At 57.3% G+C, this 14,598-nt stretch overlaps 2 protein-coding genes across 2 annotated transcripts in view; one reads left to right on the plus strand and one right to left on the minus strand.

Moving 5' to 3' along the window:
* Positions 1-4,707: 4,707 nt before the first annotated feature.
* On the plus strand, positions 4,708-6,624 carry F2RL3 (F2R like thrombin or trypsin receptor 3). The gene is made up of 2 exons (XM_056867543.1): positions 4,708-4,798; positions 5,543-6,624. The coding sequence occupies exons 1-2, from the start codon at positions 4,708-4,710 to the stop codon at positions 6,622-6,624; spliced, it is 1,173 nt and encodes a 390-aa protein (XP_056723521.1).
* Positions 6,625-8,193: 1,569 nt separating this feature from the next.
* Positions 8,194-14,598, minus strand: part of CPAMD8 (C3 and PZP like alpha-2-macroglobulin domain containing 8) — a 50,121-nt gene continuing 43,716 nt past the window's right edge. The window contains exons 34-43 of the mRNA XM_056867551.1: positions 14,380-14,535; positions 14,011-14,073; positions 13,657-13,895; positions 12,798-12,885; positions 12,448-12,522; positions 11,132-11,237; positions 10,905-11,015; positions 10,403-10,615; positions 8,929-9,006; positions 8,194-8,333 (exon numbers count right to left, since the gene is read on the minus strand). Coding sequence (XP_056723529.1) covers positions 8,194-8,333; positions 8,929-9,006; positions 10,403-10,615; positions 10,905-11,015; positions 11,132-11,237; positions 12,448-12,522; positions 12,798-12,885; positions 13,657-13,895; positions 14,011-14,073; positions 14,380-14,535 — 1,269 coding nt within the window. The remainder of the gene's footprint in view (positions 8,334-8,928; positions 9,007-10,402; positions 10,616-10,904; positions 11,016-11,131; positions 11,238-12,447; positions 12,523-12,797; positions 12,886-13,656; positions 13,896-14,010; positions 14,074-14,379; positions 14,536-14,598) is intronic.

The raw sequence follows: 14,598 nt of genomic DNA on the forward strand, positions 1-14,598 counted from the left end.
GAGGTGCTGTTCTGTCAGGGCTCAGAGAGCAGAGAGAAGACCGGGATTTGCTTGCAAGCCGGGGATGCTGCTGAGCCTCCCTCCCAAATGCTGGTGCAGCTCTGAGGTGCACATCTGGGGCCAAAGGGCAACACTCCAGCAGCTACTTAGACCCCCACACACCTCTTTTGCAAAGTTCCCCCAGGCCGCACGAGAGGGTCCCCTGCTAGAGGGGGTTTGGAGCAGGTGTCTATGGCAGGCCTGGGTGGGGGGGTCAGTGAGGCTGGGGTCTGCAGAGGGTAGGGCTTGTCCTCCACTGTTGCCCCCACCCACTTTGTGATGGGGGGTGGTCCTTGCGCAGTAGGAGCTTTGATTTGCAAGATAATCCATGGCAGAAGCTCAGCTACCGACCTGCCCACTCAGCAGAGAAGAAGCTCGTTGTGGTTCTGGCACGTGCATACCTGGGGGGGGGGGCGGTGTACAACTCCCTTTCTGTTTTCTTTCCCTGCCCAGGAATAGGGGGGGGCATCAGGCATCTCGAGCTGTGCCCACCCTGCCCCTGCCCCTCCCCAGGCAGAGAGAACCAGCAGTGCCAAATGCTCATATACCACCAAGGACTTCATGCTCTCTCGTGGCTAAGGCTTGTGTTTTGCAGTGGGGGGGGGGGGGCATCGTGAAGTTTGTGAATCCAGTCCTCTTCCCCTCCCCTGCCCCCCTCTCTTTTACAAGTGTACTTTGGGCCATTGTTACTCGTCCTTAATTTTATACCCCAATTAATTTATAATCGGAACGGATCAAGGAAGCATGTAGCTGCCTCACCCCAGAGGTGTTGGCAGAGAGGGCCGTAGCTGGAGGGAAGGAGGTGGTTCTTGGGGGGGGGAGGGGGGTGCTTGTATTCGCTTTGCCAACTCGTTTGAATGTAGTTTTTTAAAAAAATATTTATTTGCACATCAAGTAAAATAAAATATTCATTTTGAAACGGGGTGCCCTCCTGTCTTTCTTATGTTACGAGGCAAAGCAGTCCGAGGGTTGTGGCTTCGCTCAGGCCGTCTCCGCTCGGCCTTCGTTAACCGAGCAATGAATGATGGCACGGGGGTTTGGCTGCATTCATTTCCCCTAGTCGTGCCTCACAAACAATAGGACAGGAAGTCAGCAGGAGGCCGTCAGCTGAGGCTGGGTCTCCTTGGCCGGAGAGCCCGTCTGGTGTAGCAGTTAGTGTGGCACTAGGATCGGGGAGACCCACGTTTGAATCCCCACACTGCCCTGGAAGCTCGCTGGGTGACCCTGGGCCAGCCAGCCGCTCTCAGACTGACCCACCTCACCGTGTTCTTGTTGTGAAGATAAAACGGAGGAAAGTAGGACAATATAGCCTGCTTTGGGTCCCCATTGGGTGGGGGGGGCGAGAAAGGTGGGATGTAAATAAAGTGGATAGGTCAAAATAGCCCCAGGCTAGCCAGATCTCAAAAGCTAAGCTGGGTTGGCCCTGGTTAGAATTTGGACGAGCGACCTCCAAGGACTACCAGGGTTGTGACACAGAGGCAGGCAATGGCAAACCACCTTTGAACATCTCTTGCCTTGAAAACCCTGCATGGCTGGGCAGATCGGTGAGGGCAGGCTCTCACCAGTATGCACGGCCACAGCTCCTCCTTTTTGCTGTCCCTGCCCCCCCCACCCCCCTGTCCTGGGCATTCTCTGACCAGAGGCCTGGCATTGCTTGCTTTGATTTGAACTGAAAGGAAGCAGCAGAGCTGAAATAAAATACAAGATCTGCCAGCATTTCTCAAGGTTTGGCCCCTGCAGGACAAAAAGCTGCTTCCTCGAGCACCTCGGTCACCTTAACGCTCTCCAGACGGTAACGTGACCCATGCTGTATCCCAGCCTCTTGCCCCTGGGCTAATCCCTGCTGGGCTCTGGCCAGGGCGGAAAGGCACAAGGGCCGGCTGGGTTGGGCACACGCTTTCTGTAGCCTTTTATCTGAATAGGTTGGCGCAAAGGTTTTCTTTGGCGATATGTTGTCCAGAGGTCAGACAAAAGTCGAGATGGAATTCCTGTCCATGAAGTCTCTCATTTTAATCCAGCCAGCCTAAACCATGTCCTAAACCATGTCGTATTCCTCGAGCCCTTTTGGGCTGGTGAACTGAAAGTTGCCGACCAGGAGGGTGATCAGAGCAGCTGGAGGCTGCTTTGGGCCGGTCATGGGAGTTTGGACTGTACCAAACAACGCCCTCCTTTTTAAAGCCAAACCTATGTCCAGAGAGGGAGATCAATCTCAAAAAGGTTGCCCTTCCAAAACGGTTTTTCTCAAATCATTCCTGAGCCACTGTAGGAATAGCAGGGGCCAACCTGCAAGTTGTTATTATGGTGCAATATTCTGGTTTAAGGAGGTTTTCCTTGTGCCAGGAAGTACACCAGAGTTATTTAACTTCTCTGTCAGAATCACCAGGGTCCTGCAAAGAGACGGGTTGGACTGGCCAATCAGTATTTTAACACAGATTAAATAATTTTTTTTTGGGGGGGGGACAGCAGGCCAGCCTCTCCAAGTAAGCCACCTTGGAAGTGATCTTTAGACCCTCCCTTTAGAAGTTTACTCAATTACAAAACTCTTTCCCCAACCGCAAAACCTTCCTTTAGATGAGGCATAATTTTTTACTCGCCTTTCTCTGAAGTCAGACAAATCCCAGTCAATCTTGCTGAATGTTTTCAAAGCATCTGCAGTGTAAAGGTGTTGCTAGTTTGCTGTGATGAAGAAGAAAGCCCTGCTATTCCAAGCAAGCTGGCCTTGCAGGACACGTGTAATAATTTCATCCATAAAGGAGCATATCATTTCCCCTCTGCACTCCCCACACTGTTTCCTCTCTTCCTTCCCTGTGAAGCCCCCACAGCATGTCCCCTTTCCCTGCTTCCTTCCCATGCACCAACCCGCTGCTGGGATGGATCCAGGCCGCTTTTTGAGTCCCCTCTTATTCCAGGCCTCAGTTCTAATGGCTTTTGAATATGCCAGAACGGTCTTTTTTGGGTGGTCTGCGGGGGACCCTCTCTTTTCTTGTTCATCAGCAGAAAAGCTTCTTGTCTCCAAACCATTACCTTTCCCTTTCCCCAGAAGCCTTTCCTCTCCCACCCACCCACCTGTCTACCTTGTTCTGTCCCACTCCTCAGCTACTGTTTCTCTCCCCTTTTTCTGCTTCCTCCCTTCCCTCCCAGTATTTCCAATCTCTCCCCCTTTGCTTTAGATGGACAGAAACAAGCTGGAAGGCTAAGCAATATTGTGGTTAGGCTTCAGATTTTTTTGCTAGCTGGGGGCTTCCTACAGGTGTGTAGAAAAATCCTGTCTGTCCTTGGCTGCAGCTTGTAGATTTTTTTTTTTTTATCCACACTGCATAGGTGTGGTTAATATTTTGGAGAGAGACTATGAGGTGCCAGGATTACAAGGAGGAGGATGAAATAGGAGGGAGACCCAGATACGCGTCGCCTAGAGCTGCTGGCAGGAAAGGTGGGATAGAAGTGGACTAGTTGAACTGGTTCAAGACTTTGCTCGATGGTGGCCAAAGAGGAAAATATCTTTAAAATGTTGCAGTACCAGCTAGAATGTCTGACTTGACAGAAGGACGTTATAATTTTGGCAGGAGATTCGCTGAAAGCCGGCCTGAGACCTTTTCTCGACACAAACTAGCCCTGGGGGGCATACTTAGTCTAGGTAGCACAGTTGGCTGCTTCAAAGTTTAGAATCCCTGGGTGATTTCTCTGGGGTGGTTAAAAGTGAACATTGACTATTATGGGGCAGAATGAGGGCAGCTTGGCCGAGTTCGTATGTAGGAACAATACTATGGAACTTTTAAAGCACCTACAGAGAAGAATTGAGCGAGAGGTCAGAAATACGGCACTATCGGGAAGGGGGGAAACATCCTGTGCTCTTTCCTCCTTCCCTGAGATCATTTCCTGGCGGTTATCAGGGCTTTGTGGTCATTCCCCATCCTGTGCAGAGAGCGCTCAGGGCTGTTCGAAGCAAGCAAGCAAGGACCGTCGTGGGAGGGGGCGCAGAGCCCTTGAGGAGGACTCAGGTGAAGCCTCCCCTCCTGCTGAGGACATTCCCCCTCCTGCCGAGGTGGGGAAGGCACAGAGCCAGCCTATCGTAGAATCATAGAGCTGGAAGGGACCACCAGGGTCATCTAGTCCAACCCCCTGCACAATGCAGGAAACTTCCTCCACCCCCACACCCCCAGTGACCCCTACTCCATGCCCAGAAGATGGCCAAGGTGCCCTCCCTTGATGGACCAAGGGTCTGATTCAGTGTAAGGCAGCTTCATGTTTATTTATATTTATTTATTTGATTTATAGGCCACTCCTTCCCAGCCAAAGATGGCCAAGATGCCCTCCCTCTCATCTGCTTAAGGTCACAGAATCAGCCTTGCTGACATGGCCATCCGGCCTCTGCTTAAAAACCTCCAGGGAAGGAGAGCTCAACCACCTCCCGAGGAAGCCTGTTCCCCCGAGGAACCGCTCTGTTAGAAAATTCTTCCTGTTGTCTAGATGGAAACTTTGCTCACACTTCCTCTGCACCATCACTCAACGCTTGCCCTCAAGGAAAAAAAATAGCCAGTGCCCTCCTCCTTTGCTGAGCATTGTGCGAGTGTGTGGTGGTGGTGGTGGGGTATTCTTGGTGTTTCCTGGAGTTAAGAGGCTGATGCAGGAAACACCAGTTTGAGAGAGACCGCTCACTCCCCGAGCAGAATGGCAGGGTGCGCGTGGGGCCCCGGCATTTGCCTACTCCTTCTCGGGTGCTTCTTCTGGGAGCGAGGCCTGGCGGCTGCGGACTATGACGGTAAGTGGCAAGTTTTGGCAGGCCCCTTTCCTGAAGGGGCAGAGAAGAGAGCCCAGCCCTAGGGCAGCCGGGAAATTGGCACAAGCAGCAGCTGCTTCGGTGCTCACAAGCAAGCAACGCTTCAGGCAGGGTGGACAGGTTGAGCGCAGACTCCAGCCCGTCTAATGGGTTTGATTCCCTGCTTCCTCCACATGAGCGGCGGAGGCTAATCTGGTGAACTGGGTTGGTTTCCCCACTCCTACACACAAAGCCAGCTGGGTGACCTTGGGCCAGTCACAGCTCTCTCAGCCCCACCTCCCTCACAGGGTATCTGTTGTGGGGAAGGAGATTGTAAGCCAATTTGATTCTGCTTTAAATGGTAGAGAAAGTTGGCATATAAAAACCAACTCTTCTTTTTTATTATGATTTTTTTCCTGGTTGGTTCTACAACCCTAACCCTATCCCATGGTTTTCTTGGATGCCCCATTCGGTTGAGCATATTGACTCTGTGTCATCTGCCCAGACCCAATGAGAAAGGCGGGCTCTAAATAACATGAATAAACTACGTGCCTGGCAACTGTGCTCAGGTGGGGAACGCAGGCGGCTCCGCTGGCCTGAGCAGAGCTGCAGCCCAAGCATCCCCATTGTTTATAAGGCCTGCCGCAAGAGGGGCGGTCTGGCCAACCACTCGCTTTGCCACGGGACAGGGGCGGGGAGGCCTGGGGAGGGCCCAGCATGTTCCCTAACTGGACTTTCTGTTGCCAGACTATGGGCCCAACAGCACCGACGCCGAACAGCACGCTCTTTCCAACGGGCTGTGCCCACGCGCTGTGCCAGGGCAGGCAGTGTGGCGCAACGGCACTCTCTTCCTGGCCATCCCTGCTGCGTCCCGCCTTCAGCTCAGCAGCCGGCTGATCACCGTCCTCCTGCCTTCCACCTACACGGCCGTTTTCCTGGTGGGGCTGCCCCTGAACGGGCTGGCACTTTGGGTGCTGGCCACCCGCGTGGAGAAGCTGCCCTCCACCATCTTCCTGATGAACTTGGCCGCCGTTGACCTCCTGCTGGGGTTCCTCCTGCCTTTCAAGATCGCCTACTACTTCCTGGGCAACCACTGGCCCTTTGGCGAGGGGCTGTGCCGCTTCACCTCCGCCGCCTTCTACGGGAACATGTCCTGCTCGATGCTCCTGTTGGCCTGCATCAGCGTGGACCGCTACCTGGCCGTCGCCCACCCGTTCTTTGCCCGCTCCTGCCGCAGCCGGCCCTTTGCCGTGGGCACCTGCTCCGCCGTGTGGGTGGCGGCCGCCCTCCTTGTGGTGCCCCTGACCTGCCACCGCCAGTCGTTCCCCTTGAACGGCACCACGCTCACTCTGTGCCACGATGTCCTGCCCCGCGGCCAGGAGGCGGAGTACTACTACTACTACTTCCTCTGCCTGGTGGCCTGCGGCTTCCTCGCCCCGCTGCTCACCATGGTGCTGAGCTCCACTGCGATGCTGAGGGTCCTACTGGGCAGCGGGCAGAAGTACGCCACGGCCATCAAGCTGACGGTGCTGGTCCTCTCCACCATGGTGGCCTTCTACACGCCCAGCAACGTCCTGCTGCTGCTCCACTATGCCCACTCCTGCTCCCAGCGCCGGGGGACCTTCTACGTGGCCTACATGGTCAGCCTGGCCCTCACCACCTGCAACACCTGCGCTGACCCCTTCGTCTACTACTACGTCTCGGAAGAGTTCCGGGCCAAGGTGAGGGGGAGGCTCTTTGGCAGGCGGGAGAGCTCCGCCTTCTCCCTGAAGACCTCCAAGGAGACCCTGCCCCCCCCCAGGACCTCCCACTCACACTCCCTGGCGTAAGAGAGGAGTCTGCCTGCTTCTCCTGCCCTCTTCCACCCGTGCTCCGGCCCTAGAGCCAGGGCAAGAACAATGCCCAAAGCCCCGGGGAAGAGGGTGCGAAATCTGTGCTGGCTTAGAGACAAACAAGTGAGGTGAGGTTCTGGCTGCACCCAGCCCAGCCCCTGGCAGCAGAGGGGGGCCTGGGAATCCTCCCTGTGGGCTCGGGCGGCCTTTCTTCTCCCCCTTCCGTCCCAAGCCCTAGCCTAGCTTCTGCTGGGACTTGGGGCGGGGCTCCTCGGTGGGTCCCGGCCCCCTCCTCCTCGCTCTGTTGCCTCCCGCTCAAAGGTAGCGCAGGGCACGTCGGTGGCTAACCCAGATCTCAAGGGGGGCGTCCCCAGTACAGGGGCCCCGCAGCTCCAACCCTAGCTCACCCCAGCCTCTGGGGACACAGAAGGCAAACGAGGCGACCGTAATTTTATAAATCAGTTTTTAATAAAAAATATTTTATCAGTGTCTAAATCCAACATTTCCTTTCCCCTCCACCCCCCGGGCTCTCCGGCGCATGAGTCCGGGAGGCGAGCCGAGCCCCTCCGCATTGGCAGGCGGGGGGAGGGGACGGAGGGCCGGCTGGAGCGACTGCCGGAAGCCAAGGGGCACGCTGAAAGGGCAGCCTGGCGGGGCAGGAGCAGAGGTCCCCCCGGGAGCCAAGGGCTGCCAGGGCAGGGAGGTGGGAGGGGGAAGACCCCCCCCTTTTGCGCCTTTTCGAGGGAGGCCAGAGCAAGTGGGCCTTTTTTGGAAAGCTTCGCTGTCGCCAGCGAAGCATCCTTTGGCCGCTGCCCGGCTTCCGCCCTTGAAAAGCAGGAAGGGAGCCCCTCAAAGGCACAGGAGCGAAGAGGGAAACCGGCATGGCAGAGGAACCCAGGGGTGGAAAGAGAAGCCCCCCCACACACACACACACAGACCCTCTGAGGACAGAGAGCGCTTGCGGACAGCGACAAAGGGGGGCGCGGAGCCAGTCTTCCCAATGCCCTCCAGCTGGGCGTTCCTTAGGCTGGAAACGGGGTTTGGGGAGGTGCCGGGCCTTGTGTGTGAGAGAGAGAGGGACCCTCCCCACTGCCCCCAGCTGAGCCACCTCCAGGAAGGGGGGCTCCTTCCCCTGAAGGTGGGAAAAGAAGGCGAAAAGGGCTGCCTCTGCCCCAGCTCTCTGCCCGGCTGATGGTGGTGGTGGGGAGGAGCAGGAACCTCTCTGCGCCCTGGAGGAGTCGGACCTCCAGCTCCACCTGCGGCCTGGGACCCCTGTGGGGCAGAGGGTAAGCGAGGGACTGGCTGGCCACGCCAAAGGCCCCAGAAGCGGGAAGGGCAGAAGCTTCCAGAAGGCGTCTCAATACGGGCTCCGCGTGGCAGCGGCAACAACAAACCGGGGCCAGACTCCACCCGCAGCTGCCTGGTTCAAACTGAGGAGTTGGGGGGGGGGAAAGAGGACAGAGACGGGGTCGTCAGTGCTGCAGGGAGGAAGGAGCAGCCGCTGCAGCCCCCTGGCCCCCCGCTCCACGGCACGCGAGCCCCTTCTCACCGTTCAGGGCCCAATGGTCAAAGCAGCCCCACGGAGCCGTCCCTCGCTTGCGCTGCGGTCGTCTGCTCAAAAGCATCGTCTCCTTCCGAGGCGTAGGGCTCCGCCTCGTACTCGTAGGAGTAGTAAGAGAAGTCCAGCGGGAGGATGGGGGCCTCGTCTGGAGAACGAGAGAGAGAGAGCGACTGTGATGGGGAGGCAGGACCGGCCGTCATTATTTGGGGCAAGGGGGGGTCTGCAGACCACCCACTGCAGCACCCTTTTCCTCCTCCTCCCCATAACAGCAGGGTTAGGGAGGGGCTGTGGCTCAGTGGCAGAGCCTCTGCTTGGCACGCACAAGGTCCCAGGTTCAATCCCCAGTGGCATCTCCAGTTAAAGGGACCATGCAAGGAGGTGATGGGAAAGACCGCCGCCTGAGACCCTGGAGAATCGCTGCCGGTCTGACTAGACTATACTGACTTGGATGGACCAAGGGGGGTCTGATTCAGTATCATGTGTTCATGCGGGTTGTAAAAAGACATGGGAAGGTCAGCCCCCCAGTCTCTCCCCTCACTGGGAATCTGGCTCAGAGCCCCCCATCCACACTGAGCTAGTTGGTGGGTGGGGGTGGAAAGGGGGAGGCTCAGCATGTGTAAGAAGGTGCACAGAAGACTCTCAATCCGCGTAGGCGATCCTGGCCCAGAACCCTGGAGTGGGAGCAGATTCCCGACGGAGCCGGGCCAGGCGTTGCTGGGCCCTGCGGAGGCCGCCCTTACCTGCCGGCGTCGGCTGTTGCTGGGCAGGCCGCTCAAGGGGGTGGAAGTGCTTTTCTCTCCCATCAGCAGTGTCCTTTGCTGCAGAAAGGAACAGGCGTGACACCCCCAGCACTCTCAAGGAGGGCAGCGTGCCGAAGGGGTGCAAATTGCCCCCCACCCCCGACCTACGTTTATTTCAAGTGTGTTTTTATTATATATATACCTTTGGTTTAATATGTTGTTCATACAGTGATGCAAACAGAAGGCAGTTAAACCTCAGATATATCAACAATATTAGTAATTAGTACCATGAAGTTACACAACAGCACTATACGCTAAATCCTGCGGATTTCTTCCACTGGCGTCGGTGTTCTCCTCCAGAGCAAGGAGAGACACACAAGGCTCTTGGGTTCAGAAAAGGCTCCCCTGCGCTGCAGGAAAGTACCGTGCCCAGCGGAACAGACCCCCGCCCGGCACACGCCCCGGCCCACCATTAACGTCGACACCACGACCGGGGTGTGAGGTGCAGGGAACAGCGCCAACATGAGTGGGACCGGCCCAAAAGCACGCTTCCCCATCCCCACAGGGCCCAAAGGTGAAGAAGAAGAGTTGGTTTTTTACATGCAGACTTTCTCTACAACTTAAGGGAGAATCAACCCGGCTTACCATCGCCTTCCCTTCCCCTCCCCACAACAGACACCCTGTGAGGTAGGTGGGGCTGAGAGAGGTGTGACTAGCCCCAGGTCACCCAGCTGGCTTCATGTGGAGAAGTGGGGGAATCAAACCCGGTTCTCCAGATCAGAGTCCACCGCTCCAAACCACCGTTATTAACCACTACACCACGCTGGCTCTCCTCTGACTGCCGTCGTTTCACAAGGATTGTACCAAACCAGGTCTGGCAAAGATCACAGCAAGACTGGGGAAGGCAGCAGCAGTATAAATCGAGGACAGCAACAGGTGGACAGTCCCGAAAACGGCGCTGCTGGAGGGAAGCCCCCCCACCCCGCCGTGGGAACATTCCTGGTTTATTTCTGACAGGCTTCGCACCTTCCAACGGCATTTCCTGAGACTGGGTATTTCCAAAGTATGTCAAATACTGGGAAACCACCATGGGAAACTGTAGACATGGCTGTATTCTGGGGTACATTTTATTTTCTTTATTTCACTTCTGCCCCCATGGAGACCCAAAGCAGCTGTACACCATTCCCCTCTCCTCCGTTTCATCCTCACAAGGACAGCCCTGGAAGGTGGGTGAGGCTGGCCCCAGGTCACCCAGCCAGCTTCCGTGGCAGAGCGGGGATTCGAACCTGGCTCTCCCAGATCCTCATCCAACCCCCTAACCACTGCACCACACCAGCTCTCTTTTGTGGGTTAAAAAAGTAGGGGAGGGGGAACTGATCAGCACCTCGAGATAAATGTAGCCCCCTTCCCCCCCCGGGTGGGGGCACCCAGCAGCACCCCTGCCCGTGTCTGGGCCAGCGCGGGAAGGACTCACCCCCCGTGCACTGGGCCATGGAGACCCGCTTGAGGCGGGTGCTGTTCCTGCAGGCGGCGACCTCCATCTGGCAGTGGTTCTGGTAGAGGAGCCCGTCCGAGCCGCACACCGGATCCCCGTCGTAGCCGCAGTCCCGGGAGCACAGGCACTGCTCGAAGAAGCCGTCTTCCAGGCAGCCCAAGACGCCGTTGCAGGGCCCGGCGGGGATGAAGCCTGGAAGGGAAGACCGGGGTGGGTGGGTGGGGGGTGGCGGCGGAGGGAGGAGCTCAGGTGACCATGACCCATCTGGGCGCTCCCTGGTTTTTAAAAAGCCATTCCTCGCAGCTGCCGTGGGGCTGAGGGGAACACCCGGACTCAACTCGTTAGAAACCCACACTTTACACTTGGCCCCCAATTAACCCACAGACACGTCAGGAACAGGTCCGGTTCCCCGGCACCCTCCTCCCGCCCTGGTCCGGCAAGGAGCAAAGGGGCCAAGGGGGGGATGAGTCCCCGGACTCACCGGCCCCGTGGCTGGCTGCGCTCTCCACCTCATTGCAGAGGGGGCCGTCGCAGAGCTCCCGGGCCAGGGGGCTGCTCTCGCTGACGTTGTAGAAGCGGGTGGCTTCGAAGGCTGCAGAGGGAGAGAGGGGTGGGGGGTGGGGGTGAGGGTGAGGGCACCGGGAGAGCGTCATGGGGCTGGCCCTTGGGAGCTGGCAGAGACACCCCCCCCCCGGGGAGGATACCCACCTGGCTCATAGTAGTCATAAACCTTGATGGGCACCGGGGCCGTCTTACCCACAATGTGTTCCCGGAAGGCCACAAACTTGACGCAGGTCATGCACTGGCTCGGAATCTGCGGGGGGGGGGCGTATTTGCTTATTGGAGGGCTTGGGGAGCGCCACCCCTGCAGGCACCCCAAAACCACTGAGGGCCCAGCCACAGATCTCCAGCGTGGGCCCTATAAGTCTTCAGGAATCACACCTCCACAAGAATACGGAAAGGTGGCAACACGATATTTGAACCTGGCAAGAACCAGGAGCCCAGCTGAGGGCCTGGAGGGCCCCAAAGTCAGGCCGAGGCCCAGGTGGTTCTCCTTCTCACCTGGGCACTGCCCGGAGCTGTTGGTTCTCCAGGCATTTGGGTGCGTGTGTGAGTGTGTGTGTGTGTGTGTGTGTGTGTGTGTGTGTGTGTGTGTGTGGGGGGGAAAATCTAACAGTTGAAGCAAACAAAATCCCCTCCTCCCATTCTATCACCCACTACTCTGGTATTTATTCCAGAATCTTTTAACCTGCCCCCTGTGACACAAAGATCCTCAGGGCAGCTAATATATATTGGACGCAAGTGTACTCTACCACAATACATAAAAATATCCACACACAAAAACAGATGCAAAGAATAAGCAAGAAAAGCAGAGAGCATCAAGATCTGTATGCAATTAAAGGCAGGGGAAACAAGGACAGATTTCACCCAGCTGTTAAAAGGTGCTGCCAGGTGAACAGCAGGCGAGGGAGTTCCGGAGGTCCTCTCTCGGGTGGTCCTCCCACCCACCCCTTAACTTCAGAAGGTTGGGTCACTTGATGATAAAGATGGGCCAGTTCATATAGGAGCAAACCATCACGAATGGCCGTAGATCACTCTGGGCTGAGCAAGTCAGGGCGAACGCTTTAAATGAGAAGCTGGCAAAATTAACGCCAGTGGAAAAGATGCCCCGTGACCAGGCAACTGTTCTCCCTCTGGCTGCCGTGGTCTCGCCTGGCCACCATTTCCAAGCAATTGTCCACGTGCCGTGCAGCAGCCGACCCCCTCCCCCCAGCTCCTGCCCCACCGTCACACGGCCAGCTCACTCCTTCCCCCAGGCAAGGCTGACCGCTCCCCACGGGAGAGCGGGGGGCAAGTCAGACGCACGACGGCTGATTCTCACTTGCTGAGGACCAAACAGCATTTTAAAGCCTCTCCGTTTTTTTGGCAAGGGGGAGGGTCAAGAATTCAGCCCCCGCTTTAGGAATGCTACTCTGTAGGATGGGACCTTCCGCACCCTATGGAGAAGCTGCACAGTGACCTACCTCATCAAAATAGAAGAGGACTTTTCTGCCGTCCATTTCATACCTCTTCAGGCCAATCTGTTTGTTCATGAGCAACTGGGAAGGAAAGAAATGACCCACACCAAGTCCCCATGCTGGCAAGCAAGGACGGGCACCCGGGGGTGGGGGGGAGGAGAACGGCTCAAACCAAACACGAGGCCGCCCAGCGCCTTCCCCGCCAGCTCAGGGAACAGGGAGGAGGTGGAGAAAGGACTTCTGGTCTCAAGGCCTGGAGAACGCGCCAACCTCTTATCCCTGCCTTTGCCAGGCGGCAGCCCAGGAGGAGGTCGAAGTGCCCCAGGGAGAGCCCAGGAGGGGGGGGGGGTCCTCACCTGCTCCAGACTCTCAACGTCCGCTTGGAAGCCCGAGAGCAGTGGCACCTCTAGGACGGCCATGTTGGAAGAGCCAGAATGCAGCCATCTTCCCAGGACAGGTGGGAGAGGAGATGGGGTAGGGGTGACAGAGAGAATGAACAACGGGCCTGACACCCAAGCGTCACGTGTGTGCGTGCACAGGTGCATGAGAAATGGCCAGCACTGAGCTAGGTAAAGCCCTGCTAATGGCACAATCCTTCGTGGAGTTCTTTCCGTCAAAACCCACTGGCCTCAATGGACTTAGACTGGACTCTGCGCAGGATAACACTATAAAAATCAGTGAAACTGCCTTACTCTTAGAAAACCAATGAAATCACGACGGCACCACCAGCAGAGGCAGAAAGGAAAACCGAGCAGGGCAAAAACAGCCCCACAGCCCCCCCCCCCCAGCCACCTGTCAGAACATCTCAGCATTCCCCTTCCTCCCCCCCAAATGTTGGGGAGGGGGCCCTGCCTGGGGCCAGGGCACAGGAGGGAGTCCCAGCCCCTGGGAGGCCTGGCATGGTCAGCCCGGGCATCCTCCCGGCTGCCGGCACTCCGGTTCACTGCCTCGCCCTGCATTGCTCGGTCGTGTTCTTTTCTTGCGGCTAGAATTTTGAGAGCTTGCTTAGAATCGTTTTAAAATCATATTTCAAAGCTCTGCTTATGATGTTATTGATTTCATTTGTGTGTGTGTGTGTGTGTGTGTGTGTGTGTGTGTGTAAAGTGCCAGCTTGTTATAATTTTGGGCGTGTGCATCTCTCTGATTTGACTGCCAGCAATTTCAAGCTTGGGCAGTGGGAGGGAGAGAAATGTGCGGCGCGGCCACCTGACCCACCTGAGGCAGGTCTCCACGGCCACGCGGTACTCCCGATGGTCTTGGTCCGAGGCCGGGTCGTCGTCATCCCCCGACACCATCTCCCGGTGGGGGGCTTCGGAGCGGTTCTTGTCTGGGGAAAGGGGCTTGGGGGGCTGGGGGGCCCGCCGGTGGCGCTTGGCCTTCGGCTCCTGCAGGTTGACCAGAAGCTGGAAAGCCGGCTTGGCCACGGGGTCCGGCACGTTGTAAGAGACGTCGATCTGCAAGGGGAAGCGAGCACTGGCATCCTTTCCCCAAGGAAGAACCCAGGAGGGGAAATGACCCCCCGCTTGGGGCCTTCTGCAGCCCGCTCCCCGCCCCAGGCAAAACCCTCACCTGTAGGAGGCAGCAGCCGTCTCCCTTGGCGCTGACAAACAGCCCCGTGGGGATAGAGGGGATCTGGGGAGAAAGGGAAACGGGCAGCCTGGGTGAAATTCTCCTCCGGAATCGCTCGGGGGTTGCCAGGTCCCTCTTCGCCACCGGCGGGAGGTTTTTGGGGTGGAGCCAGAGGAGGGTGGGGTTTGGGGAGGGGCTTCAATGCCATAGAGTCCAATTGCCAAAGTGGCCATTTTCTCCAGGGGAACTGACCTCTATTGGCTGGAGATCAGTTGTAATAGCAGGAGATCTCCAGCTAGTACCTGGAGGTTGGCAACCCTAGGAATCGCTCTGGGGGAGCAGCCCGCACAGAGCGGCCCCCTCCCTTACCACAGTGGTCTGGAGCAGCTTCTGGTTGGCCTTGTTCAGCTCAAAGGTCTCCTGGTAGTCCAGGTTGGTGGAGGCCAAGGAAACAGTCAGGTTGACCCCTCCAGTGTAGGACAGGATGGCGTATTCAGCCAGAGCCTGCAGGGCCACGCACGTATCCTGCAGTTCAGGGAAACAGAAGCTGGTGTTCACGGGGGGTCCCCTCTTCCTGCTGAGCGGAGA

The sequence above is a fragment of the Euleptes europaea genome, chromosome 2 (assembly GCF_029931775.1).
Source record: "Euleptes europaea isolate rEulEur1 chromosome 2, rEulEur1.hap1, whole genome shotgun sequence".
NCBI classification, from domain to species: Eukaryota; Metazoa; Chordata; class Lepidosauria; order Squamata; family Sphaerodactylidae; genus Euleptes; species Euleptes europaea.

Bases quoted from the DNA above. Each gene is read 5' to 3' on its own strand.
- F2RL3 (XM_056867543.1), top strand. From the start codon at position 4,708: ATGGCAGGGTGCGCGTGGGGCCCCGGCATTTGCCTACTCCTTCTCGGG. The intron at 4,799-5,542 runs GTAAGTGGCAAG...TTCTGTTGCCAG, and splicing joins GGCGGCTGCGGACTATGACG to ACTATGGGCCCAACAGCACC.